Here is a 26,451-nt window from a genome sequence, read left to right as displayed (position 1 = left end):
CTAATTTTCCCTGAATTTTTCCCCGGGGAAACTGAAACACACTAACGGTACCTGCACGTGTTCCAAAAAAAACCCAAATTAGGCCCAGGGCCTCTTTCGGCCCAAATCGCAACTCCGGCACGGCGGCTCCGCCGTGTTCCGGCGACAGCGCCGCCGCTGGCGGCGGCGAGTCACCTCGGGTTGGCTGTTTTCGGCTGAATTCGGCCATACTCGCATCGGCCCCTGTGAGAAAACAGCCCTAGGGCCCTCGGGGGGCCAAAAAATCACGGAAAAACGGAGCTTACCGGCGGCGGCGCTCTCGGGTGCGGCGGCTCTCCGGCGAGGTTCGTGTTTTGGTGATTCGGCTCCGGTCAACCTGTAGAGAAAAGAATGGTGATCACGGTGATATAAAAATTGCATCAAACGGAGGCCGGGAAGGGCCTCGTCGGAGGCAAAAACCGAGAGGGGGCGCGGCGGCGCCGCTGGTCTTCGGCCGCGTATTCCGGCCGTTTGGCCGGGATTTTGGCTTCGATTTGGCCATAGGAGGAATCAGCGTGGAAAAACGAGTCGGGGGTATGAAATTTACCTCGATCGGCGGTCGGAAATTTCTCCGGTGCGGCGGCGGGTGGCGGCGGTCGGCCTCTGGTTCGTCTTCTCCGGCGAGCGGCAGGCGGCTAGGGTTTGTGGTCTGGTGTGGGGGTTCTATTTATAACCCCTTGTCCTTTGATCTCAGCCGTCCATTTTGTTTTAATCTGGGCCGTCCGTTTTTTATTAAATCTGGGCCGTCCGTTTTTTATTAAATCTGGGCCATCCGTGCGATTAAATCTGGGCCGTCCTATCATGCGATTGATCTGGGCCGTCCAATCGCGCCCACGCGGATCGCCAACGTGGCCCGTTCAGGAGTGACGTGGTCTTGCCACGTGGCAGGCCCCGGTTGACCGGGACTGCTGACGTGGCTGCCGACGTGGCTTTTTTTTTTTTTTTCCCCTCGGTCCGGGCGCTACAATCTTCTTTAACCAGTCTCTTCTACGATGTAGCATACACAAACAACTTCCATTGTAACCTGTGTTTGGTTTCATCAAGCAATTCGAAGAGTTAAGATAATTCATTTAATCTCCCACAATTCTCTTATAGCCAGAAAAAAAATGTCTTTTGTTCTATTTGCTTGCTTTTGAGGAGTTAAGGGGTTGGAAAATATTAAAGTGCATAATAATTATGTATTAACTATGCAATCTTTTATCTCATGGACCAAGTTTTCTTATAAGATTTTGACAAATCTTGTATTAAATGCAAGATGTAAAATATATCTTCTCTACGCCATGTATATTTTATCATATTATTTGAAAATTAAATTCTCTTTCCTATAATACGACTTATTGGATAATTCATGAGAATTTTATGAGATTTGTTTTAATTTATTGATTCATCTTCTCTATTAAGATGATGGCACTCCTATTGCCGCATGTAATAAAGATTTAATCATATAGAATTAAATGAAACGACATCGTTGCTCTATTAATATGTATGTGTGTGTGTGTGTGTGTGTGTGTATATATACATATATAAATATATTATTTTCTCCTGACGCCTTGGCTGTTGTTTTTTTTTAAACCGTGAGAAATAATATAAAATAAAAAAAAAAACCCAAAAAGAAAGCTTCCCATTTGGAGGAAGAAACACGGTGCTTCAACTTCAGACGAAACAAAATTCTCTCTCTAAAAAACTATTTTCTTTTTCTCTCCAATCCCTAATTTTCTCTCCTCTCAATCTTTTGAATTTTTCTCTTCAATTATCATACTTCTCAATCCATTACTCTCATACATATACATACGTCTGTATAGCTCTCCTCATTGTTTTTTCTTTCTTCAATAGAGAATCGATAAAATCTTCATCTCTAGTGTATGGTATTTCATAATCCAACATAGAAGTCTATCCCTCTAATAATACATGTAAAAATTTCTTTCTGATCTTCCATGGATCCGACGAGTATTGACAGCTTATGATTACTGCAGAGTGAATGACAGAGAGATATGGGATTAGAATCCGCCGGTGGGTTATTTGAATCATCAAAAGACCCCCGATTTTCGTCTCAAAGCGCCCAATTTAATTGCTGATTAATCGGGGTTTTTCGGTTCTGTTTGCTGTTATCTTTTTTCGTTCTCATTGCTCGGTAGGATCAATGGAGCAGTTAGGCACGGTCAGTCGGTGGATACAAGCTTGATTTGTTCTTCTGGGTCATGGATGAGGTCAGTTCTAGCAATGAAGGTGGAACTCGAGGTTGCGAAGTGGGCTCCGAGGAGCCATCAACTGCGCGGTGGCGGCCCAGGCAGCTGGTTTTCGGGCCTTATCCGCCACGGATTGATGCCGCAAACAAGGCGCAACCTCTGCGTGTTGCCGTGAGGAGACCTGTGAGTGTATTTATTTGTTTTCAGGTTTTCCTTTTTTGGTTGTAGCATACTGATCGATCGAATTTTTCATTTCACTGATAAGTGACATGTATATATGAGTCATTGTTTGATTGTTTATAGAAGCTGAAAAATGTTTTCGATTCGGTTTGTGTACAGTAGGGATTAAGGGTAGATGTCTGGCGTTTGTAATGATGACTGAAGTTTTACTGATTCAACCTATTTGTGCTGTTTTAATAGTAAATTTTAACTGAAATTTTGAGAATGGTTGAGTATAATAGGCGTCCATTATTCAAATGCAGAGAAGAAAGCCCGAAGGTCCCTTGAGCTGTTTACCCTTTTTCCCTGCCAGTTATCTTCACTATAAGGAATGTTGTTTCTAGGTTAGGAGAACTTAGAACAGTATTATGAATCAGAACTGGACAATGCAAGATATATCAGAATTTTGGTTTGCATATATTTTGCAACTATGAACACTTATTTTCGGAAATGTAATTTCTGTTTCCAGGGCCTAGAGGATCTCTAGTGGCCACTAGGGCAGTGGAATATGGTCTTCTTGTGCCCTTAGTTAGGCATGTAGAAAAAGCATTGCCTGTGAGTTACCTATTTGTTGCTCCTTTTGATTGAGAGGGTTTTATTTGTCACTTTTATTACTGTTAATAAAGGAAACGTTATGAAAATGTTCTCCGCTAACTGCTATATAGCTTGGTGACCTCTTATCTTAAAAATATTCTAGGCCCACCCGTCAGTATAATCTTTGTGGAAGCTTAATGTTGTCTTGTTCAATATTGTTTGTTCTGGTGTCATCCTCTAATATCTTGCATGCTGCATCCCTTCTTTAGTACCTCAAACCTCGACCTAGTGGTAAATTCGGTTTAGTTGTTGTTGGTGGTCTGCAGATAGTATTTTTCTAGATTATATTAGAAAATTTCTAGAAAGAGGTTGGTTTATTAGGTGGAGCAAATTATACCTCAGAACAACCACTCTGAAGGAAGAATATTCCTGTCAACTATACTAGTGTTGCACTGCCAACCCACTCTTATTGGTAGGAACCAATATGTGTGTGTGCACATCGGCATGTATTTGTATCTAGGAAAAATATGCAAGTCCGTCCTCCTTGCTAGATAGATATCTGTTCCAAGATTCATTTGACTTCTTCTTTGCGATTCTATTGCTAGTTCATGTCCCACCATTTAAGGCTCTTTTATAAGATTCAAAAGGCTGGCTAAATAAGTAGAAAGAATGTTTCTACCACTTTATTTAGGACCCCATGCAGCTCCTGCATTTCATAATGAGTTTAATGGCTAGCTTTACTATCGTTTAAGAAGCATTTAGGAATGATTGGCTCTTTAGACCTTCTTGGGAAAAAGAAGAAATGTCAACTCATTCATAGAAATGTTATAATTTGTAACTTTTACAAGGCTTTGGTAGCGAGTGTAATTTTTTTTTTGATAGACTTAAGAGCAATTGTCTGTGGAAGAAGTGGCAATATCTTTGTTTGATTTTAGAAACTGGGTCCTTATTCTGAATTGGACAGCTATAAAGTCATCATAGGTACTAGGAAATTAATTTTTCCCTTAATTTAATAGGCATGTCCTCTTTTTTGTAACTATGTTAGCGTAGAGCTAACAAATTTTTGCAATTTTTATAATTTTGTCTTTGTTTGTCATCTCATTTTCCCCTTAATTCCTTATTTTTAACAAATTGTCTTCCCTTGAATTTTTTGATATCTAGCTTCCATTAATTGTTTTCTTTTGAGTTCTTTCAATGGAAAGCAAACTTAAAGAGTTGTTTTCGTGGACTATTTTGAAGTGCAGTTGAGAATCCTAGAGTTTTTTAATTTATATTCATTTTCAATTGAGGATGAATGGAACGCTAACTTGAGCTCACTATGGAAAGATTTGGACGATCGTAAACAAAAATGGGATCTTCTGGGGGTTGAAGGAGGAGACATTGACATAATATTGAGCAGATTTGAAAGATCCGGAGAGCCTTTTTCGAGGGCATGTATAGAAGAATTCGAGGAGATGCTTGATATGTTGGAATTAATGGACTTATCTCTTGTGGGAGATAAATGGACTTGGTCTGATTAGAAATTGAACCCGACATGTCAGTTTCTTGCAAAATACAAGCAATGAGTATATAGCAGAAGTTTATGCAACGAACTATATCAGATCATTTTCCCATGTGTCTTAGTTGAGAGGATCAAGTGGGGCCCTTGCCTTCCAGGTTTTGGGGCAAATCACTGAAGAATAATGCTTTTTGTGGTAATATTGGTGATTGGCAGAGAGATGCTATGGTGAGAGGCAATGTCAGTTTTAGAATTGCTCACAAGTTGAAGGTTGTGAAAATTGTAATCAAATTGTGGTGCAAGGAGGAGGAGTGGAAAGAAGATATAGAAATGAAGTATTTATTAGATGATATTGAGGCTATTGATGGAAAAGAGGGTGAAAATACATTGTCAACTGAAGATTTGGCCCATAGGGAGGCACCGAAGCTTGAATTGACTAATATAATGCAAATGGAGGAGATTTTTGGAGATATAAATCGAGAGCTAGATGGGTCAGAGAGGGGGGTAGGATTACTAAGTTTTTTCATAGTATGGAAATCATTATAGGAGGATTAACTATATAGAGGAGGTGGATATTAATCGGCAGGTAATGTAGGGCAATGAGGAGTTGAGATGAGGCATGAAAGATTTTTTTTTTTTGGTCAAGTTGAACAAGGAGGAGTTTAGATGGCGACCAAAGTTGAATGGTTTGAATTTTGAAACTTTGGACGAAACAAGCCTGGTCTCACTTGAAAGAGAATTTACAGAAGAGGAAATTTTTAATGAACTTATGCAATGTAACACAGATAAAACCCCTGGATCTGATGGTCTTAACATGGGCTATATACAAAGATTTTAGCATATTATGAAAGAGGGCATCTTATAAGTGTTTTAAGGAATTGGACGAGGCTGACTCTTTTGCTAAATTTTTAAATTCCTCTTTTCTGGTTACGATTGCTAAGGTGGAGGAGGCTGCTAACAACCTTGTCAGGAGCGTCTACAAGCTTATTGCAAAATTATTAGCCAGAAGGATGACCAAGGTGATGGATAAATTGATAGGTGAATGTCAACATGCTATTGTGGAAGAGAGACAAGTTATGGACACGACTTTGGTAGATAATGAGGTGGTAGATAAATTATTATCCCGAAACATAGAAAGGGTCTTTTGCAAACTTGATATAGAAAAAGCATATCATCACCTTCAACTGGGGTTTTATTGATTATATGTTAAAGAGAGATAGGTGTAAGTGGATTAACTCATGCAACACTACAACTTCTTTGGCCGACATGGTGAATAGGGGGCCATCTTCCTTTTTTCAAGGCTTCCATAAGGCTCAGATAAGGGGATCTATTATCTCCATTACTGTTTATCGTAGCCATGGAAGGGCTGAACAAGTCGTTGGTAAGGGCTATAGAGTTGGATTTGTTAAGAGGACTGAAAGTGGGATTGGGTGAATAGGTGGAGGAAATTACTCACTTATTTTTTTTGGATGATATTCTAGTGTTATGTGAATTGGGGGGCACTTCTCAATCTAAGATGTGTCTTGTGGTGCTTTCAAGCAGTCTCTGAACTTAATATTAATTTGATCAAGTTAGAATCGATGAGATTGGGTGGTGAGGATGATGGTACCAGATTGGCAAATGTCACAGGATGCAAAAGGTGGAATTGTTGAGCAAGTATTTGGAGTTGCCCTTAGGGACTAATTATAAAGATTTGAGAGTGTGGGACCTGCTTATAGAAAGGTTTGAGAGCATGTTAGTAGGTTTGAAGAGAAATCTATTATCTAAGGAGGGCGGCTTCCTCTAATCAAAATCACGTTGACTAACTTTTCCATCTACTACATGTCTCTATTGACAATCTCAGTGAGCGTGGCGAAGAGATTTAAATCCATAAAATGCAGATTCTTGTGGGTGATTCGGAGGATAGAAGGAGATATAATCTACTGGCAAAGAATTAGATTAAGAAATTGTTGCATCAGGGTGATGTAGGGTTGAGATTGTTCATGGATATGAACAAGGTGCTTCAGGACAAGTGGCTTTGGTGGTTCATGATAGAAAATGACACTCTTTGGAGAAGGGTAATAGAAGCGAAGTGTGGTACTGTGGATAGAGAATAATATCTCAAATTTTCATCAAGACAACATAGGAAAGGGTTGTGGGAGAAAATCTTTATGGGGAGAGAGAAATTTTAGGGATGCATAAAGTGAAGGGTTGGTCATCAGAGAAGAATCAATTTCCGGACGGATCCTTGGCTTAGGGATGAAGCACTTAGAGATCAATTCCCTTAGATTTTTTATATTGCATGAAACAAAGATATCAAAGTCAGTGAATCATTCGGTATTAGTGGGAAAGCTCTGAAATGGCAAGTGGAGTTGATGAGCAACCTCAATGATTCGGAGGTTAATGAGTTCGAGTCCCTTTTTAACTCTACAACTACTTGGTTTAGAATGACTCATTTGAGATCAGCTTTATGTACAAGTAAATTCAGTAGGTGAGTGCTTCCCCCAGAATGACTTCTTTGGCTTGGGAGGCAGAGAGGGATGTATACTTACTGTTGACAAGTTAATGAAAAGGGAAAAGATTTTGGTGAATGGATGCTTCCTATTTAAGGGTGCTGAAGGCTGTTGCAATCATATCTTGCTATGGTGTCCCTTGGCATACAAATTATGGATTATGGTGTATAAGTAATTGGGAATCAGTTGGATTATGGCAGGCGATGTAAGAGATGAGATTTGGGCATGGAAAGGTATTAGCGATAAGAAAAGCACGTGGATTTCATTCTCCTTGCTATTTTTTGGGTTGTGTGAAAGAAAAGAAATAGGAGAGCTTTTGGGGGTGGAAGCTAATTTCAATAGAGTTAGGGATAGATGGTTCCAAACCGTGAGTTTATTAATAACATATCATTCTTTGCAAGCTATGGAAGATTTTGGAAATTTTATAGGTATCCTGATTGAATTGTAAATAATTTTGTGTATAGGTTGGCACCCCCTTAGTGCTTGTAATTAGTGATACATGCTATTCTTTATTTAAAAAAATGGAACACTTAACTAGATACATGCCATGTGAAGCTTTTTGCTCTCACTATCCTGCCTGTTCTCTAGGTCATTTGGAAAGATAGAAATGGGAGGGTGTTTGAGGACTTTTACTCTCTTTTCTGTAGAGCAGGGCTAATTAGTTCCAGACTCTGTATTTTGTAAATGATTCCCATTGAAAAGTTTTTGCAAACCTTATAAGAGCTAGTTTGATTAATATTGCTTGTGAATATCTTTGTACTTGTTTGGCTGCTCCTGGTGCTTTGTCCGTATCACTTCTGTGTTTTCTCTAAAACATTGTATGCATGCCATGTGAATATCACTTCTGTTTTTTCTCTTAAAACATCGGGTGCATGCCATATGGAATTCCCTGCTTTCTATATTGTTTTGATAAAATTATTGTAGAAACTGATATCCTTGTAAAACACAAATGTTATTGTGTTTGGTATTAATAAAAAATGATATGAAAGTAAAAGTAAGTCTTGCAAATAATTTAAATATTATTGTCAAATTTTCTTATTGAAAATTTTCTTTCTTTCAGTCATTTTAAAACTTTCAATCAGTTAATGGATTTAATATAAATACTAGTCATAGTGGTTTATTACTCGATTTGTTTTTTATGCTAAAATATTTGAATAATTTTGATAAACAATAAATTATTAGTAGTATAATTTTATATGAGAAATAGCTTATTTAACCTATTAATTAATCAAAGGTAAAATCGGAAAAAGTTTTTTTATGAAAATAATGTTAACCTCTTTAATGAGAAACTATATCCATAAAGCATTTACTGAAAAATACTATTCATCTACTTTGGAAGGAAAGTAGGAAGGCTTTTCGAAGATGGGTCTCTTCTTTCTGGTAGGCTTTGGAATGTGTGGTTTAAAAATCCTATATTTTTTGTTTAAAGGGCGTTCTCTTCCTTTGTTGGAGGATTTATGGGACCTGTTTGACATTCTGATTATTTGTAAATCTTCCTTTTTATATATATGGGGCTGCACCCGCTTGTGGAAAAATTTTTCTTGATAAAATTATTTTTCCTTAAAAGAAAAGAACATTTGTTACAGAGTCAAAATTTACCTTGGTTTTAACTAAAAGCACTTTATTTTAGGCGTTGAGACAAACTTTTGGTTTTTCAAAAATAAAAGCCCCAACTAGAGATCTGGTCAATAAGTTGTAATTCAGTGATGGAAGATTGTCAATACAAGAGTTGCAATTTATGTATAAAAAAATGAATATCAAAAGTATGGAAATTGGAAAAGTAGCTACCTTTTTCACTGAATATTCCTAGAGAGAATAATTTGAGCGACGGGAAGAATACACATATGGAGGTGACTGAGATGTCTGTATTCTCCCATTCTTGTATCCATTTGGTGGCTATTACTGGTCTCTTCACAGTTTCCTCTTTCTCCTTTGTGGTTTTTTCCCTCTCTTATAATTTCTTCAAAGGTTGTTGCATTTTCAAAAATCTCAAGAACTAGGTGTTCCATTTATATGCTTCTTATCTGTCTATGATGCCTTCCCTCTTGTGTTGCTTCTGTGCTATTATCATTTAGTTTGCCACTTATGTTTCTAGACGTGATTTGATGTAACTTTTCGATTGATACTATTCCGTTCTGCCTTATTATGTTTAGCTAAGAAAATCCTAAAGAGCAAAAACTAGATGAGGCAAATGTTTGTTTTGCAGTTGGTGGCAAGATTGACAAAAGACATAGTTGAAACATACCAAATTTGCAATCCACAATTCAAGTATTCAGAAGAATTAAATTTGAAGCGGTTTTTAACTAGCCCATCAATTGGAGTCCTCAATGATGGCTATGATAATGTCAACTCAGATCTTATACTAACAGTGAACTATGTCTTGGTCAATTCAGACACACAGAGAAGGTTCGTTGGTTTCTATTTTCTTTGTATTCTTCACATGTTCCTTCCGAAAATAGTTTCTCTTTTTCTACAACACTGTTTTCTTGTGGTGAAAAGTTCCAAGAAGAAGCAGGAATTCTAGGCAATTTTTATTTAAATGTTTGGGGTTTAGATCTTGTGCTTTAAAGTATGAAGATATTAACCTGTGGTCAAGTATCTGTTCATTACTCTAAAAAAAAGGATATGAAAATTATTTGAATTGCATTTCTGCAACATTATCTCCATTGTAATGTTCAAGTTTGATGTGAGCAGTGGGTTTTAGTTTCTTTACCATGTCTATCAACTTCTAGCTGGGATTTTAGTGAAGAAAAATTTCATGAATAAGGGAGTGCCACCCAAGAATAAAATATTCAACGATTTAAAAATCTATAAAAAAATGCCAAACAGGTCAACTACATTGACCGGTCTTGACTGACATAAGCCTTAAAGAAAATGTAAGATGTCCTCAACCAATGATCCCTAATAGAAGCAAAAAAGGATGAAGATTTTTCAAAAGTTCTCCTCTATCTCTCCTTCCATGATATCCAAAATATAGCGAGACAGTGAGAATCAATATTCTTTTTGGACCTTGAAGCCAGCCTTCTGAACGAGGTAAATCAATTACTTGCTTTTTGACCAAAGAATGAGCATACAGAGATTCATTTATTATTGTAGGACAGACCATGCATATAGTGTGTATACTTTGAATTATTGATGGTAATTTATCATTTTTATTGCCCTTCCTGGGTCCTTTCACCAACCAAAGTAACGAAAAGAAGAATTTAATTGTTCTTCTCATGTTATCTTTCAGATATGTTGTCAAAGATGTACTTGGCCATGGGACATTCGGGCAGGTTGCTAAATGCTGGGTTGCAGAAACACACAGTTTTGTTGCTGTGAAGATAATTAAAAATCAGCCTGCTTACTACCAGCAGGCACTGGTTGAAGTGTCTATTTTGACAACGGTAATTAAATTCTGTATTAGCTTCTTATTTCTTGTTTCAAAAGATATTGTCGCTGTGATACAGGAAGGACAAAGAAATATGTAAGGTTCTTATGTGGGCATCAAACTACTAGGGGAATAGGTAGTTTATGGATCATGTAGTGGGCAATGTAAGATTTTGTGCCTTCAGTTGAAGAATTTTTTTTTTTTCAAAAAAAAGTTAAAACGCAAAGCTGTGGAAGATCTGAAATTTGGAGAAGCAGGATTGCATGTGCTGTCATGTGGAAATCCCAAGATCTTTAACTCTTGTGAAATAAATAGAGTGCCAGTGCAATACTGGAGTTGCCTCTCTTGTAAAACCTCCAATTATTAAGTGAAGAGAATAAGAGAGAAAAGAGCAATACTTTAGAAAAAATAAGGATACCGAAGGATTACCATTGTTAGAATTCTTAGGACACTTATAGGACTTGTTGTGAGGGACGTGGCGAGCTGGTGGTTCTTTCCAATTCAAGCAATTCCGTATTAGATGTCAGGGTTTGACATTGCTAGTTTTGAGAATGTTGGTGAACATCAGGGTATTCCTAAATTTAAAGATTATTGATAATGATTAGATGCATATATTGTTAGCTTTCTATAAAGGCAACTAGTTCCAAACCATGAGTTTCTTGGGTTGATTAGAGGCCTTGGGACGAGAGCCTTTTGCTTGGGAGGTCCAGTTGATTGGGACTTGGTCCCCAAGGGATGAGTGGAATCTCTTAGGGTTGGACGTTGAGGAAAATTCGTTATCAATAGGCTTGTATTGGGTTGGGAGCTGTCTTTTAGGTGTGCGGAATCATTTGGGGGGCGGCCCCACAAATATTCTGCCACATGCCTACTTTAAAGTGACCTAATTTATGGTTAAGTCTTAGTGCGAGTGTTATCTCTTAGAACACGTAGCATCCATTTAGGGAGGGGGAAAAAATGTGCGCCATACTAAATTACTAGTAGCCAGACTCAAAGTGGCTTGATCTAACAGGTCAATACTGATGGTTGTCCCTTAGGACACCACGTGTCCATTGGGGATAGGCATAGTAGCCATGTTATTAGATTAGAAGGAAATAACAAGGAAGATCTAAGAAGAAATAGAACAAAGAAGATACAGTTGTTAACCATTGCAGCTAATGCTCTTATGCATCCCTAGTGTATGATACCCCAATCCTATATCGAAAAGATATATAATTGTTGAGTTCAATATAAGATTTCAAATCACTCACTATCTGTAATATGGGTTTAGCCTTTTGAGGACTAGTAGTTTGGATCCGAGAAGTTGTTGGACTAGTAATGCTTGTGTTTGGGACTTTATAAATGGTATCAGAGCACATGGTAGTCCGATGATTCCGCCTGGTACGATCTTGGACTTTATAAATGGTATCAGAGCTTGTGATATGTGATTGTGTGATGTGTGTGCTTGATGAGGACATCAAAGATGTGAGTGTTGAAGGTTATAATCCAATCCTACATCAAAAAAATATATGATTGTTGAACTCCATATAAAAGCTCAAGTCTCACGCTACCAATAGGTTGCACTTAAACTTTTGAAGGCCAGTAGTTTGGTTCGAGAAGTTGTTGGGCTAGTGGTAGTTGTGCCGAGGGTGTTATACAATGAAGGTGGATACATCATATATTCTTGTGATAGAGATTTGATATTCTTCATTCTTGTATCACATTTAAATTTAAGAGTGGTTAGTTATGTAGGTGATGTAGAGTAGAAAGATCTTAAAGTGGACATTTTTATAATAAGATATATTTATGTAGTTTTAATGTTTGTGTGTTATTTAGGTACCTAGATTATCTAGGACTAGTAGCTATTTTTTTTTTGAGATAAAAAGATGTATATTATTTATATGACACCAAGGGGGTGTCTTCTCTATACAAAAGAATTTACAAATTGGTTAGTGCATCAATAACTCTCCCAAAATCATCCCACCTATACACGTCATGACCCAGAATTAGAATCTCAAAAGCATGAAGTCATCTATCTCTAATTCTACAATATCTCTCATGCACCGAAAGTTTTATTGTTCATTTCTTTCCATACAACCCAAAAAATAGACAATGGAATCATTTTAACAAACTTATTACTACTTCTAATCCCAACCCCATGCCCACAATTCATCTTTCACCATACCCCCAGTCATCCAATTTATACCAAATAGACTATAAACCATAGACCATAAACTATTAGTCATTAGGCACCAAATAAGAACATGGTTGCAAGATTCTGCAGCATTCACACAAAGATAGCACCTGTTGGCTATAATGTGCCCCCTTCTCATCAACTTGTTAATAGTGAGAATACATTCCTGACATGCTTCCCAAGCAAAAAAGTGATCGTGATGGCACATTTGCTTTCCATATCTATTGAATTGGGAATTGTTTACCATTATCCTCTTTGGATGTCAAAAGGTCATAGAAGCATTTCACAGTGAAATTGCCATCTTTCTTGAATTTCCAAGTAGGCTTATCGTTGTCCGAACCCACTTGAACATCCGTGAGAACTTGTAGAAGCCTTGTAAATTCATCAATCTCACAATCATTCAAATTTCTAACCAGGACTAGTAGCTACACACTTATAATGGGAAAAGTTTACTACCTATTTAGTTAGAATCCTTTTATTCTCTTTTATAGGTTATTCAAATTAATTAGTCTATTTTTCTATTTTCTAGAATTACTAGATAGGTTTAAGAATTTCTATTTTGATTGTATGTTGATGCCTATAAATAAGGTACTTTAGTGTAGCCATTTGGTAGACTATTTCATGATTATTATTTAAATATTTAGTTATTGATTTGATTACTGAGTTTCAAGATCTCCAATTTTGGTTTTTAATTACTTCTTTTAGTGTTATTGTCTTTTGAAATAAAGAGTAAAGTATTCACAAGAACCAAAGGGGTTACATGTCAATTAAAATGTAAATCAAAATGTAAAAAAATATTTTCTCGTAGTGTTTATGTTCAAGCTTTATTTGACTTGCATCAATTGATATCAACAAAGACCATGGCCGTGTAAACTCGCCAAATGAGATGTGTACTACTTGGGTCTGCAAAACTGATCTCCATAATTGACTGCACCTATTAATCCGAAATTAAGATAGCTGGCAGTAGCAATATGGGTTTTTAGAAGAAAAAAGGAATATATATGTATAAAAAAGGCATCTAGCACCACCCAGCCACAAAAACTTTACATATAAGTTAGAATATCTATTAGATCCCTAGATCCCCTCTAGAAGAAAGAGGATGATCCTTAAACCAAAAATCCATTGTTTGGAACTGTAAATTTCTAGCTCTTCTGAAGGAAAAAAGTAAGCCCTTAAAATCCCTGCTATTTATTTGCTTCCAAATGATCCACATAGTGGTTGGGGGATGGGAAAGATGAGTTTTCCCTTGTGGTCATTACCTTGGATGTCCTACTTTGCCTAGATCTCTTTGGCCACATAATTTGCCATCAAACTTTTATTTCAAAAAGAAAAGAAAAAATTGCCATTAATTAACTCATACCGAGGAATGGCAGCATAAGACGGTCTGGTGTCTTAGCTGCCCTCTGGTACAAGACACTCTTTTTAGCCCCCTTTTGAAGATTGTAAACAGTAAATTCTCTCTCACTGTTTCCAAAGCAAAAAAAAAAAAATCAATTCTAGAAGGACACTTTAATGTTCTGGATACTTATTTCAAAAAAACAAAGGAAAAAGAAAACTTTAAGCTTCTGGATGCACTTCCATAGGGGTCACTCTGAGATGAGCCAAATTGAGCAAGATGCAAATAGAAGATTTCAACCAGGAAGGAACCATTAGTTCCAACTTCAAATTGGTTCATCATTTCCATCAAGGAGAATTGAGTGGGTAAGATGCTGAAGGAGACCAACATATTTATCAACCTCTGAATGTTTCAGGTTTGGCAGCAGCAAGTACGTCAAGAATGCTTTTTCCAGAAAATTCTAACAAACTTGACAGAAAAAGTCTCTGTCAATATTCCTAAGAAGCTGAGACCCTCAAATCTATACCTAGATTGTTTAGTGCCCGTGTAAAATATTCCAAAAACAAATCACCGTAATCTTTTATCGGCTTTTTGATATGTTTTTAATGAAGTTGATTTAATGTTCTGCTCAAAAGTTTATTTTTTTGCAGTTAAACAAGAAGTATGATCCAGAGGACAAACATCATGTTGTACGTATTTATGATTACTTTGTACATCAACGACATTTGTGCATTTGCTTCGAACTGCTTGACACAAACCTGTAAGTTTTAGCACTGCTTCTTGTGAGCAACTTAGTATCTGCTCCTTGAAGTGTTTGCATGCATAATCATACCTTTGTCTTGTTTACACTCGCTTAGTCTTCCAGCTTCTTGTAGAGTAGGGTTTTCACATTCTTGTATTATTCAGGTATGAGCTTATCAAGATGAATCAATTTAGAGGGTTGTCGCTGAGCATTGTCCAGCTCTTCTCCAAACAGGTACATGGGCTCTGCTAAATTGAGTCTCTCATCTTATTTTGGTTTATTTATGCATTATTTGCCTTACTTTGAGCTTCCTTTACTTAGATTTTGCGGGGCTTGGCACTTTTGAAGGATGCTGGGATAATCCATTGCGATTTGAAGCCAGAGAATATTCTTCTTTGCACAAGGTAACTTACTTTTTAGGATAAATTTAGGGTTCTTCTTTGCTCAAGGTGAATTACATTTTCAGATAAATTTAGAGATTAATAAAGTGTCATTTTATGTCATATTTCTCTTTATGATTTTAATTGATTTAATTAGCCCCTAACTTTACTGTATGTATCAGAGTGTATATGACGAGAATCTATTTTTAAAAAAAGTGTATATAAGGAGAATTAAGGAGAAAGTTTGGGCTGCACAGAAATGCCTGGGATTCTAATATCAGATTTCCTATTTCTTTCAAGCGCCTCTAGGAAGGAATCTCATAATTATATGACTTTTTTCTTCTTTTGATCAAGTTGATGGTGGCTGTAGATCTCATATTTGTTTGGGAATACCCTTGGATTGGTCATCTCTTGTTAGCTACTTGGTTTCTTCATCTCTATAAGATTCCTCATTTCCATAACACTTTTATGATTTATCTTGTACTACTATGACCAAACTGATGGTTATATGTCTTGGAATTTGTTTTTTTTGTTTGTTTTTTTTTTTCATGTAAACCAGTAATCATGAGCTATTGATATGTTTGCTTTGATGCACCTTAATCTGTCACTTTTTCTCCTAGACCTGATTGTAGAGTTTGGCCTTTAGAAGCCCTGGGAATTATTTTTTTCTTGCAAAATTTTCTCTATTTTTAGTTGATAGCTCTTATTCCAAAGGATATGTTTGGTCAAATGATACCTTTGAATCGGTCACTGTTTTTATTTGGACAGTGGTTCTTAACAGGTCCAGTGCTAATGATTTGCTCTAAGTTCATGGGCTGATTTGTGCTTTATTCCCAAGGCTGTGCATGATGTGTTTTCGATCTCATAGCCATCTTTTCTTTCAGTACATGTAGCTTGGAGACTTTGGACTAATTTATCTGATACTTTTGGTGTTTGATGGGATTTTCTTTCGAATTTCAAGGGTTTCATTACTTCTACTCTTCGTGGTGTTGGGAAGAAGAAAGAATGTATCATGGTGGGGGTGGGAGGGGACGATGTCTTATTCTCCCTGGTTGCAGATTCCTTTCTCTTTCTAATAATACTTCTTTTTCTACTTAAAAAAATTAGTTTTTCTTTTTTTCGAGGCTTGAGAGGAATGCAAGGATATTTAAGGATCATTTCTCTTCCTATTTCTTTCTTTGGGATAAATTAACTTCTTCAGTGTCTCTTTAGAGTAAGGAACATGTCCTTTATAATGGCATTTCTTTTTTCCCCCTTTATGTTTTCCTCTCTTTTTAGTAGGAAATGTAATTCTCCTCATTTTACATTTCTATTCATCATTAATAATTTTTCGTTTCTATTAAGAGATTTAAAGGTAAAAATTTTGTGACTATGTTTTTGTTCACAAAAAAAATGAGGTAAAGATATGGTTTAGAAGTTACAAAATGCTTTTTTTAAAAATAGTACTATTAAAACTTAACAATCATTGGTAGTCTTCATAAATATCTCTTTTTCTATCTTAAAAGAAAGTACTGTTAAAACTTAACATTTTTATTTTCCTGTAATCTTGTGGGGCTAATGAGTCAACTAAATACACATGGTATAATTGGATGCCATAGTTAAATATATGTTTTGTAATATTTACTCTGAATTTAAGTTTCATTCTGTCAATCATTTTTTTGGTTAAAAATAATATTTTTTGATGGAAAATACAGTGTGAAGCCAGCAGAAATCAAGATAATTGACTTTGGGTCTGCATGCATGGAGGATCGCACTGTTTATTCCTACATCCAGGTTTTGTTCTATGCTTGCTTCTCTTAGTTTCTTTCCTATAAAACAACTTTTTGGTGCTAAAGTTCATTCTTATCAAACTTAGGGGACCATAATAATTTTATATTTTCATTTTTTCTGCAGAGTCGTTATTATAGGTCGCCTGAAGTTCTTCTTGGGTATCAGTATCCTTACGAATGCTTTTTTTTTTATATGCTTGGGTAGTTTTAGTTCTTTCTTTTTTAAAATTTATGGATAGATTGTGATTTCATGTTTCTTTCTAGTACCTTGAATAGTATAAACTGACTTTACATGAGTTGGACATGGCCAACATCAATGCATTTATTCAACATGTATGTCTCTGGAATAGATTGGGTTAGAATATTCCAATTCTTAAGATTTAATTTTAGAAGATATCTTGGGGAATTTGTTCCATTTAAACCTTTTTCGTCCTTGAATTAGAATTTTTGTATAGGTCATAATATCGGTTTCTTGAATCAAAATCATTGTGTGCAGTGAAATGTTTCTGTTCTTCTGTATATATGTGATTTGCTTGATTTGGATTTGTAAGAAATTGATCCCGGAATGTGCTAAGAATATAACAATTGATGCCACTCTATACAACAATAACTTGACCTTCTTTACTGAACTTGATTGGACTGTAGGCCCATTTTAGTGTTATCAGATCTGCTTAGATTTGGGTTGTACATTTGTTAGACCGCTCTCTTTTATGGTCTCCAATACCTTATCGTTTAGGATCTGATCCATCTGCATAAGTTAAGATGTGGCTTGTACATTTCTTAGACAGTTCTCTTTTATGGTCTTCAATGCCTTATCGTTTAGGATCTGATCCATCTGCATAACTTAAGACCATACTGCTTAGACCTGTCATATGCATAGAATGTTTAGATTAAATAAAACATTGAACTTCATCCTCACCTAGATTCTCTAACATTTCTTGGTGGATATGTTTATCAAGTCCAGATCTACAATGTCGTTGGTTTTGGATTTCAAATAAAAATCTTTGTTTTGGATAGCCAGTTGCATCATTGGCAGCTGGAAGTCAGAATGACATTTATGATTTCACCTGTTTGGATGCCAGCTTGTATTGCTGAGGTTTCAGCTAATGTTGGTTGTGGTGGAGAGCAGTTACCACATTTCTCAATGGGCGGGCATGCTTCAAGTTTTAAAACAAGCTTTTTTTCCCCTTTGAAACACTTCAACTGACTTGGTAGCTAATACACCTGAACCTATACCTAAAGATCTTACTACCAAGGCTCATACTAGCAAAACTCTTTCCTTTTTATTATTTGATTAGTTTTTGGGGTATCTGAATTCCTTTGAACATTTCCTGTTATTTTATATTGTTTGTTTAAAGTTCTGTAACTTTGCTCAGAGCTTTAGATTTGTTTGAGCGAGCTACCTCTGAGAGTGATCATGATATTTTATTTTGTGATGGTCTAATCTGTAGAATTGTCAATAGCTGAAGTCGTATCGAGAGCTTTGCATTTCAATTAAAGATCTTATTTGTGCGAAATTAGAGATTTATTTGTTCTTTGTTCATAAAAGAATGTGTTGGAACTTCTTTTTAACTGTTTAGAGATTCGGAAGGACAATAGGATTTCAGTTTGGACTTGACCAATTTCCAGATATACTACAGCTATCGACATGTGGTCCTTTGGGTGCATTGTTGCTGAACTCTTTCTAGGGTTACCATTATTCCCAGGAGCTTCAGAATTTGATCTTTTGAGGCGAATGATTGAAATACTTGGGTATTACTCTATTCTTTAGTTTTGATAAACAAGAAGAATAATTGCTTTTTTGGTGTCATTTTCTGTTTGTTGACTGGAAAATTTGAAATCATCTTTGGAACCTTTTGCTCTTATTCATTTTGTCCGGGAGAAGGTCAATCTTTTCCTGTTCCTTTGATTTCTCACCATTAATGCTCATGTTTTAGTATTCCTTTGATAGAAAAATAAATATATTAGAAAAAGGAAGAAGAATTACATCATAGAGGCTAAGCTATCCTCTGAAAACATATAAACAGAAAAAAAAAAACAAACATGAGAACAAATGACAGAAGTGAAGAAAACAAAATACTAGCAATATAAAATAGTATTCCAATACCATTGGATTTTGGAAAGAGGAATACCCCTGAAGAAACCATGTGCTTTAGCCACAGGGAAGTTAGGCACACAATCCTATCCCACAGATCAGTAACAAAGTGGAAAAGCTACTTGAAAATATGGTTCATACCTGAACCATGCTAGCTGTTTGGACATGTGGAACATCATGTTCTGCAGTGTTTTCCTTCTCTCAAAAAAATAAAAGAATGTTCTTCAATGTTTTCCAATATGCTAGATGCTGTTTGCATTTTAGACTCTTACAAATCATGAAACTATTAGTAATAGCTTGCATGCTTTTAGAATTGTTTGAAAGTCCTTTTATGTCTTACTGTTAATGTGTAGAGGACAACCCCCAGATTATGTTCTAAAAGAAGCAAAAAATACAAGCAAATTCTTTAAGTGCATTGCAAGTGTCCATAATATGGAGAGTGGTGAAGTTCCCACTGGTGGCAGATCTGCTTACCAAGCATTGGCTGAAGAAGAATATGAAGCTGTAAGTGTTAATACTACTTTTGTTTTTAAATAAAAAGGAAAGAATATTATTATGCACAAAGGTTACAAGGGGATACCACCCGAAAACACAAAATTACAAGTTGATCAGGTGGTCTCTGACAGCCCTAATATCTTCCCAATCTATTATGTTATGACCAATCAAAATGGAACCAAAAGTATGAAACCATCTATCCCTCATATTTACAATGTCTATTTCAATACCCTCAAAAGTCATAGCATTCATTTCCCTCCAAACAACCCACATAATAGAAATCGGAATAAGGAAAAAAAAAAAATTTTTTTTACATAAACCAGCTCACGTCCACCACTCCTTGCTAACACTACCCGCCATGGGCCACTTCATCCCCATAATCCCATACACGTACTTCCAAATACTGTTGACCATAGGATAATGAAGTAACAAGTGATTGCATGATTCTTCTTCGGCTATTAACCATTATCATACCTCTTTTTCTCAACATCAGTTGTCAAGATTTTTCTTAAACAGCTTCCCAAATGAAAAAAGCCATTCAAGGCGGTACTTTTGACCTCCAAATTTGCTTAAACGGTGCTGTTTAGGCATTTTCCTCACCATTTTTGACAATAAAGTTATAGTAGGACTTCACTGAAAAACCTCTTTTCTTGTCCGGTTTCCAGATTCTTTTGTCTTTCACATTACCCACCTTAAAAACAGCTAGCCAACGAAGTAGATTACAGAATTCTACCTCTTCTTCATCCTTTAAATTTCTTCTAACCTATATACACCACCCACCCCCTCTTTCTCCTTTCTCAAATGCCTTCTCCACAAGATTATCCCTCTCACTAGCAATCTCAAAGATCCTTGGGAATTTATCTTTCAATTTGAAGTCACCAACCCACTCATCCTTCCAGAATTTAATTTCAGCTCCATTACCTAGCTGCCAGCAGAAACAGTCATAAAAATTCTTGCTGTCGGTGCTGATTTTCTTCCACAAACTAGAACCATGACGTTTATATTTCCCTCTTCTGCCCCCATCCCTCTTCCAATCACCCCACCTAGTCTCCAACACCCTCCTCCACTAATTTCCCCTTCTCATTTACAAATATCCATAGCTATTTGCCATGTAAAGCAGAATTTAATTTCGAAATAGATCTCAACCCCAAACCACCTTTATTGACCGGTTTCTTTACCTCCTCCCACTTAACTAAGTGAAATTTCTTATGCCCCTCCTCATCACTGCAAAGAAATCTGCATTGTATCCTCTCTAGTTTAGTGGCGATGCTGGCCGGAATAATTAAGATGGAGAGGTAGTAGATTGACAAATTTGTTGAGATACTTTTGATCAATGTGAGTCTCCCCCTTCAGAAAGAAAGTTCGGCTTCCACCCCGCAAGTCTCTTTTCAAACATATCCACAATGGGGTCCCAAGTTTTGGTATCTTTAATTTTTGCCCCTAGGGGAAGACCAAGATATTTAATGGGCTGCTCGGTAATCTTACAATCCAACATACTAGCCAATTCCCTTTCATCCCTCCTATCTCCAGTTCTAACCATTTCAGTTTTGCTGAAGTTAATCCCTAAACCCGACACCATTTGGAAACAAGCAAGTAAACACCTCAAATGAAGTAAAGAATAGAGGTCCGGTTCACAAAATATTAATGCGTCGTTGGCAAAGAATAAAACTGTAAGTGTTAATACTACAATTTTAAAAGAACAGGAAACTTGATAAAGTGAAGAAAAAGTAAGATTGCTATTCAAAGAGTTCTTGTGATTCAATAGATGAAGTCTTTGTTTTGGCACTGATGTGTTTACTTATAATTACCGATGTAGTTTTCTTTGGTTATTGTTGGTTTTTTCAGAGAGAGAGGAAAAAACCGACTATTGGGAAAGAGTACTTCAATCATATGAACCTTGAGGCAATAGTTAAAAACTATCCGTACAGAAAGAACCTAGCCAAAGAAGATATTATTAAAGGTTAGTATTATTTTACCTTCGGAGCATTAAGCTGATTATATTATCATCTTAGGATAAAATCATTAATGGACATTTCACATGAACAAACACCAGAGAGTCAAATACGATTAGCTTTGATTGATTTCTTAAGAGGACTTGTGGAGTTTGATCCAGCAAAACGGTGGTCACCTTTCCAGGTTCTTAATTTTCTCATCTGCTACTTATTTAATCGTTGAGAATGCTGTCTTGCAACTAGTAACCTGTGGATAGTTACGGTTTTAACTGATTTTTCTGCAGGCTTCCAAACATCCTTTTGTAACAGGGGAACCTTTCACATGTCCCTATAAACCTCCTCCTGAGACCCCTCGCATGGTAAGTTTTAAAATTTTCCATTCCACAGTTGGCCTTTTTATCATTTTGTGTTATTAGATGTTTGTTATGTCATTTTGTTTTTTGTTTCTGGAAGAAAAAAAATTGTAATGCTATTATAAACAAGGCATCAAGGTTGTCCCACCCCTATACAAGAGAGTCAAATCTTTCCAATAGAAGGCAGAATATCTTCAAGTTTCTGTAGTCCTCCTTTTATATGATAGACTTACTTCTAACAAAAAAACTCAAGTTCGGAATCAATGCTCCTTCAAGAAATAGGTGTTGCTTGAACAAACTCTGTTTTTTCTTTTCTTCTATAACACCCAATTAATGGCCGAAAGAGTAAGGGAGATGAAGTTCATTTTCTTGATAGCACAAATTCACCCAAATCTCAGAGCCCACTGAGCCATTAACTGCCCAAAAAATGGGAGGTTGGCTCAAAATCCTCGCTTTTGATAACTTTAAGGTGAGGGAGAATCATAGTCAATGATTGCCTTTGTGTCTGCACCAGAATGGATCCTCCAATCATCTGCTTCTTTGCTGTTTGGAAGCTAGATTGCACAATTAGGGGGATCTTCTAGCCTCCCGAGTAAAAAGAAAACCAATATGAGCCGAAGTCTTTTTCTTTCTAATTCATTCCAATGAAATGAAGGCAAGATCAGTGAAAAAGATTGTGGTAAAAGTTGTTAACCATCTTTAAGAATTGAACTTCTCAAAGCAATGTTAATTAATGCATTTTAATCTAGAAGTGCATTGTTTTCCGAAATTATACTGTGCATCACAATTTGTAACAGAAAAGGAAGTTGACATAATGAGAAAAAGTGATAGCGAGCAGTTGCTACTTGAGTTAACATGGAGCAGAGACACCAAGATACTTTCTCCTTTGGCATCCTTGGTTCTAACTTTATTGGAACCTGGCTCTTGGTGTGATGGAATTGGAATAGGCAGTTTTTTGTTATATCCTAAGCGAAATTAGACCCTTGGAAAAAAATTTGGCATCTAAAAAATAAAAAACTATTGCCCTTGTTCCTCTCTCCATCCTCTAGAGTTTATGGAAGGAGAGGAACCTTTGAGCTTTCTGAAGGAAGGAGATACCCTTCAACAGTACTCACTATGTCTTTGGTTCACAGGTCATACCTTCAATGCAGAGCTTGTGGAACTTGTAGAACTTTTATCTCTTGTGTAAGATTTAGAGTACCTCCATAGGTGGGTGGTACTTCCTCAGTACTTTCTGAATGTTATTTTAGTTTCTCCATTAAAAAGATAAGAGGGCAATCTAAAAAAAGTGACAAAAAGTAACCTTTGACTTTTCAGAATTGATGAACATTTTGAAACATCCTGAATCTCTTAGAAACTTTTGGTCATCCTAAAATTCCAAGTTCCTTTGAAACTAGTGCAAGTACTCCATTTTAGATGGAAGCTTTGTGGTAGATGATACTGGTGGAACTTCCTCTCAGCAACAAAATGAATGAGATTTGTTTTTAGTGACCAAGGAGTTAAATAGCAAAGTCATTTCCCTCTCTCTAGCATTCTTTGTCTCATATTTTTCGTAATTTTTAGTTACATTTTTCTACAGCCTGTCACTCAAAATATTAAAGTGGACCATCACCCAGGTGGAGGGCACTGGTTTGCTGCTGGTCTCTCTCCTAATGTGAGTTCTCTGTATTTACTGATGGTTCAATATCTTCATCAATACATATATTATATATATTAAAAATAGTTCATATATATATATATATATATATACACATTTATGATGTTTCTGACTGTTTTCTTTTGTAATTGTTTTGTCCCGTATGCTAAAGTATCTAAACTTTTAATGCAGATTCCAGGCAGGAATAGAGTTTCTCTTCATAACAGCCCACATTTTCACATGGTGCCATACACACATGCTAATAGTTATGGCAGTGTAGGAAGCCATGGTAGCTACAATGATGGCACTGGGCTTGGTAGCAGCTATGGGAGTTATGGAGATAGTAGCAATATGTTTGCATACTACTCACCGGTTGGTCATTCTGGGATGAATATGCATGCACAGGGTGGTATGTCAATGCTTGGAAGTAGCCCTGATGCCAGAAGGAGAATTATGCAGTATTCACATGGAAGTGGACTTGGTATGTCTCCATCAGCAGGAAATTTTGCTCCACTTCCCCTTGGCACTAGTCCCTCACAATTCACTCCACCAAGCTCCTATGGTCAAGTCTCAGGTGGTTCTCCAGGGCATTATGGCCCACCTTCTCCAGCAAGAAGCAGTTGTCATGGATCGCCTTTGGGAAAGATGGCTGCTGTTAGCCAGTTTAACAGAAGAAAAAGTTGGGGATATCCCGGAAGTTCTCAATCTCAAGATAATTCTTCGTCTTCGCATTGGCAAGGACAATCTCTTGATGGTAACCCTAACCAAACCGAGGGAAATTCTCAAGTAATAATTGGATCACCATCACGTTTCCAGTCAAATTCTAGCTCCACAAGCTGGAAGCAGCAGCAAGGAGGCAGCGGAAATACTGCTGGGTACCCCAGTACTCACAATATGCCCAATTCCTTGTCACTTGGTACAAATTTACAATTCCCTCCTAGCAAGGGAGTGGGTCATGAAAATCCTGAGGCTGGCTTGTCGATGCCTGACCCTGGAGATTGGGATCCCAACTACAGGCAAGGATATGATAAAACTTATTTTATAATCTAACATTGGATGCATTTTTCATAATATCAAAATTGATGAGTTCACATTTATTTGTATGTGTCTGCACTCTAAACTGATGTTTAGGGCATGAAAACAACCACCAAGATTTCTATCAAATTAAGAGGAGATATCCTTTTCTTATTCTCACTAGCTTTTTTTATGTGTCTGTGTGTGTTTGGTCTTGTCACTTCTACTATAGTTACTTAAGCTTTGTCTCAAAAGAGAAAAAAAACTATAGTTACTTAAGCTGTTAACAAGAAGCATACAGCACCTGACTCATAGGTCAAGCCTGGACAGCAAATTACCATAAAGTTGCAGGATGTGCCTGTTCTGATGCAGATATAAATTTGGAGAAGTTGTTGCTTGAATGATATACCTGCAGTGATGATTTTAAATGTGCATGTCTTCACCTTTTCAAATATTAGTTGTGCAGGAACTTCTTATCTGGTACTTGCGTAGATTATAAAAGCGATTTCACTGAAAAATCTTAAATGTTATTTTTACCATGCTTTTGCTCAGCTTTTAAGTTTGATTTTCATTGATGTTCTAGTGATGAACTTCTGCTGCAAGAAGATGGCTCAGACGAGAGTTCGTTAGCCACTGAACTTGGCAAAAGTATGCATCTTGGTTCAGCGGAGCCACTGGTCAGTGTTGGAAGATTTAGCCATGCCTCAAACACATGTCGGAATCTACCTATCCAGAGGTAGGTCGTACATTCTGTTAAGTTGATTTCTTGTCTGTCATGTATATGCTGTGTGCAACTTTCACCACCCACTGAATCACTGGTTTATGGGTCTATTCCACGTAATTTATGCTACCTATTATGACTGGCATCATTATTGGATGAATACCTAGCATAACATTTCAGTATTTTAAATTAATTGAATTTGGATAATAAAATAAGTGAACTCTCTTGTATACAGCTCATATTTGATATTCAAAATATTTAGTTGAACATTATGTTTTGAGTTTTCTTTTTTTTTTTTTTTTTTACATTTCTATTTTGCCATGGAGTTGAATGTTTTTTTAATCCCATTGATGCTTTACTTGATTTACTTCAGACAAAATGGACCTATACAAGGATTCTCACATGGAGAAGTGGGCAGTCCTTCAGCTCATGACCCCCATGGTGGGTCGTCCCGTGTCATGTCAAAGCCTTCCCATTTCATGCCTCATATTTCGCAAAATTCTCCCAGCCGTTTAGGTCAGCAACCAGTTCATCGGTTCAATCATGGGAGGGCAACTTTTGCTTGGGGTAGTGAATGGAATCACATGAAGGTTCAGCTCCCTCCTTCCAGCTTCAACACTGGAGGCCAACGTTCTCCTGGAAGTAGCTCATTTAGCAATAGCATGCCATGGGGTACTTCCTGACTTAAAACTTGCAATACTGCAGTGTTCATTTTTCCTGCCTTTTCTTTTTGTTGTCAATAGTTCTCAATATATGAAGCAAAATACACAAGAAAATGATATTTTAGAGAAAATGGTAGTCATCTGATCATTGAAATTCATCCTGGCATTATACTGTAGGGCGTAGGGCTAATCACCCTGTCTCAAACATTCCACCAGCATCTCGTGGAAGAAAGGATTATGGAAGGATTGCTTAACATTGGAAACTAGATTTTTTAAATCGTGTGCCATGTGTATTGGGATTGGCGAGAAAATTGTACTCAGTTCACATGCTTAGTGGGTTCATGCCGAGCAAATGCTCATCCCAACCAATGCTTATTCATTTGTGCTTTGCATAAATATAATTTATGGTTATTTTTTTGGTTTGTCTCCTCAATTAAGGTTCTTTTGATTATGCTGCTTCAATGGCTATAATCTCTGTTTCTCCATTATCAGACTTTTCGCATACATAGTACTAATTTTGGCTTTTTCATCCATATTACGGAATCTAACATGCATATTGGAGTTTGCAGCTGCTCAAAAGGAATTTGACTGGAAGTCAGGTACAGGGTGATGATTTAAGTACCTTATGTAAATATGGTTCGTCATTGTTAGAGATTAGAAGCTTTATATTAAACTTTCTTCTTTGTCTTTGTACATGCCCTAGGAGGGAAGGGTCTCGGGTGGACTCTAGGTTCAGCACATTAGGACATCTATTGCATATATTTAGAAACAAGCTAGGTTACTTTCAGAAATTCTCGAACAGGGAGTAC

At 36.7% G+C, this 26,451-nt stretch overlaps 1 protein-coding gene across 2 annotated transcripts; it reads left to right on the top strand.

Annotated features, from left to right (window-relative positions):
* The first annotated feature begins 1,627 nt into the window (after window positions 1-1,627).
* Window positions 1,628-26,093, top strand: YAK1 (YAK1-like protein 1). Of its 2 annotated transcripts, none has more exons than XM_088223433.1 (18): window positions 1,628-2,387; window positions 9,154-9,353; window positions 10,180-10,333; window positions 14,474-14,583; window positions 14,730-14,799; window positions 14,887-14,969; window positions 16,640-16,718; window positions 16,839-16,879; window positions 18,344-18,466; window positions 19,163-19,313; window positions 21,150-21,264; window positions 21,358-21,440; window positions 21,541-21,615; window positions 23,189-23,263; window positions 23,438-24,261; window positions 24,843-24,995; window positions 25,354-25,652; window positions 25,820-26,093. In XM_088223433.1, the coding sequence occupies exons 1-18, from the start codon at window positions 2,217-2,219 to the stop codon at window positions 25,894-25,896; spliced, it is 2,883 nt and encodes a 960-aa protein (XP_088079559.1). In that variant the 5' UTR covers window positions 1,628-2,216; the 3' UTR covers window positions 25,897-26,093. The 2 variants fall into 2 exon arrangements, with proteins under 2 accessions (XP_088079559.1, XP_088079560.1); XM_088223434.1 differs by having other exon boundaries at window positions 2,248-2,387; window positions 9,101-9,353.
* The last annotated feature ends 358 nt before the right edge of the window (window positions 26,094-26,451 follow it).

Source organism: Carica papaya, chromosome 6 (assembly GCF_054855325.1).
Source record: "Carica papaya isolate Zhongbai chromosome 6, ASM5485532v1, whole genome shotgun sequence".
Taxonomy (NCBI): domain Eukaryota; kingdom Viridiplantae; phylum Streptophyta; class Magnoliopsida; order Brassicales; family Caricaceae; genus Carica; species Carica papaya.
This window is presented reverse-complemented; position numbering and strand designations above follow the sequence as displayed.

Coding starts and splice junctions, on each gene's coding strand:
- YAK1 (XM_088223433.1), top strand. CDS start 2,217: ATGGATGAGGTCAGTTCTAGCAATGAAGGTGGAACTCGAGGTTGCGAA. Junction 10,334..14,473: donor AAGTGTCTATTTTGACAACG/GTAATTAAATTC, acceptor ATTTTTTTGCAG/TTAAACAAGAAGTATGATCC. Junction 16,880..18,343: donor GAAGTTCTTCTTGGGTATCA/GTATCCTTACGA, acceptor ACCAATTTCCAG/ATATACTACAGCTATCGACA.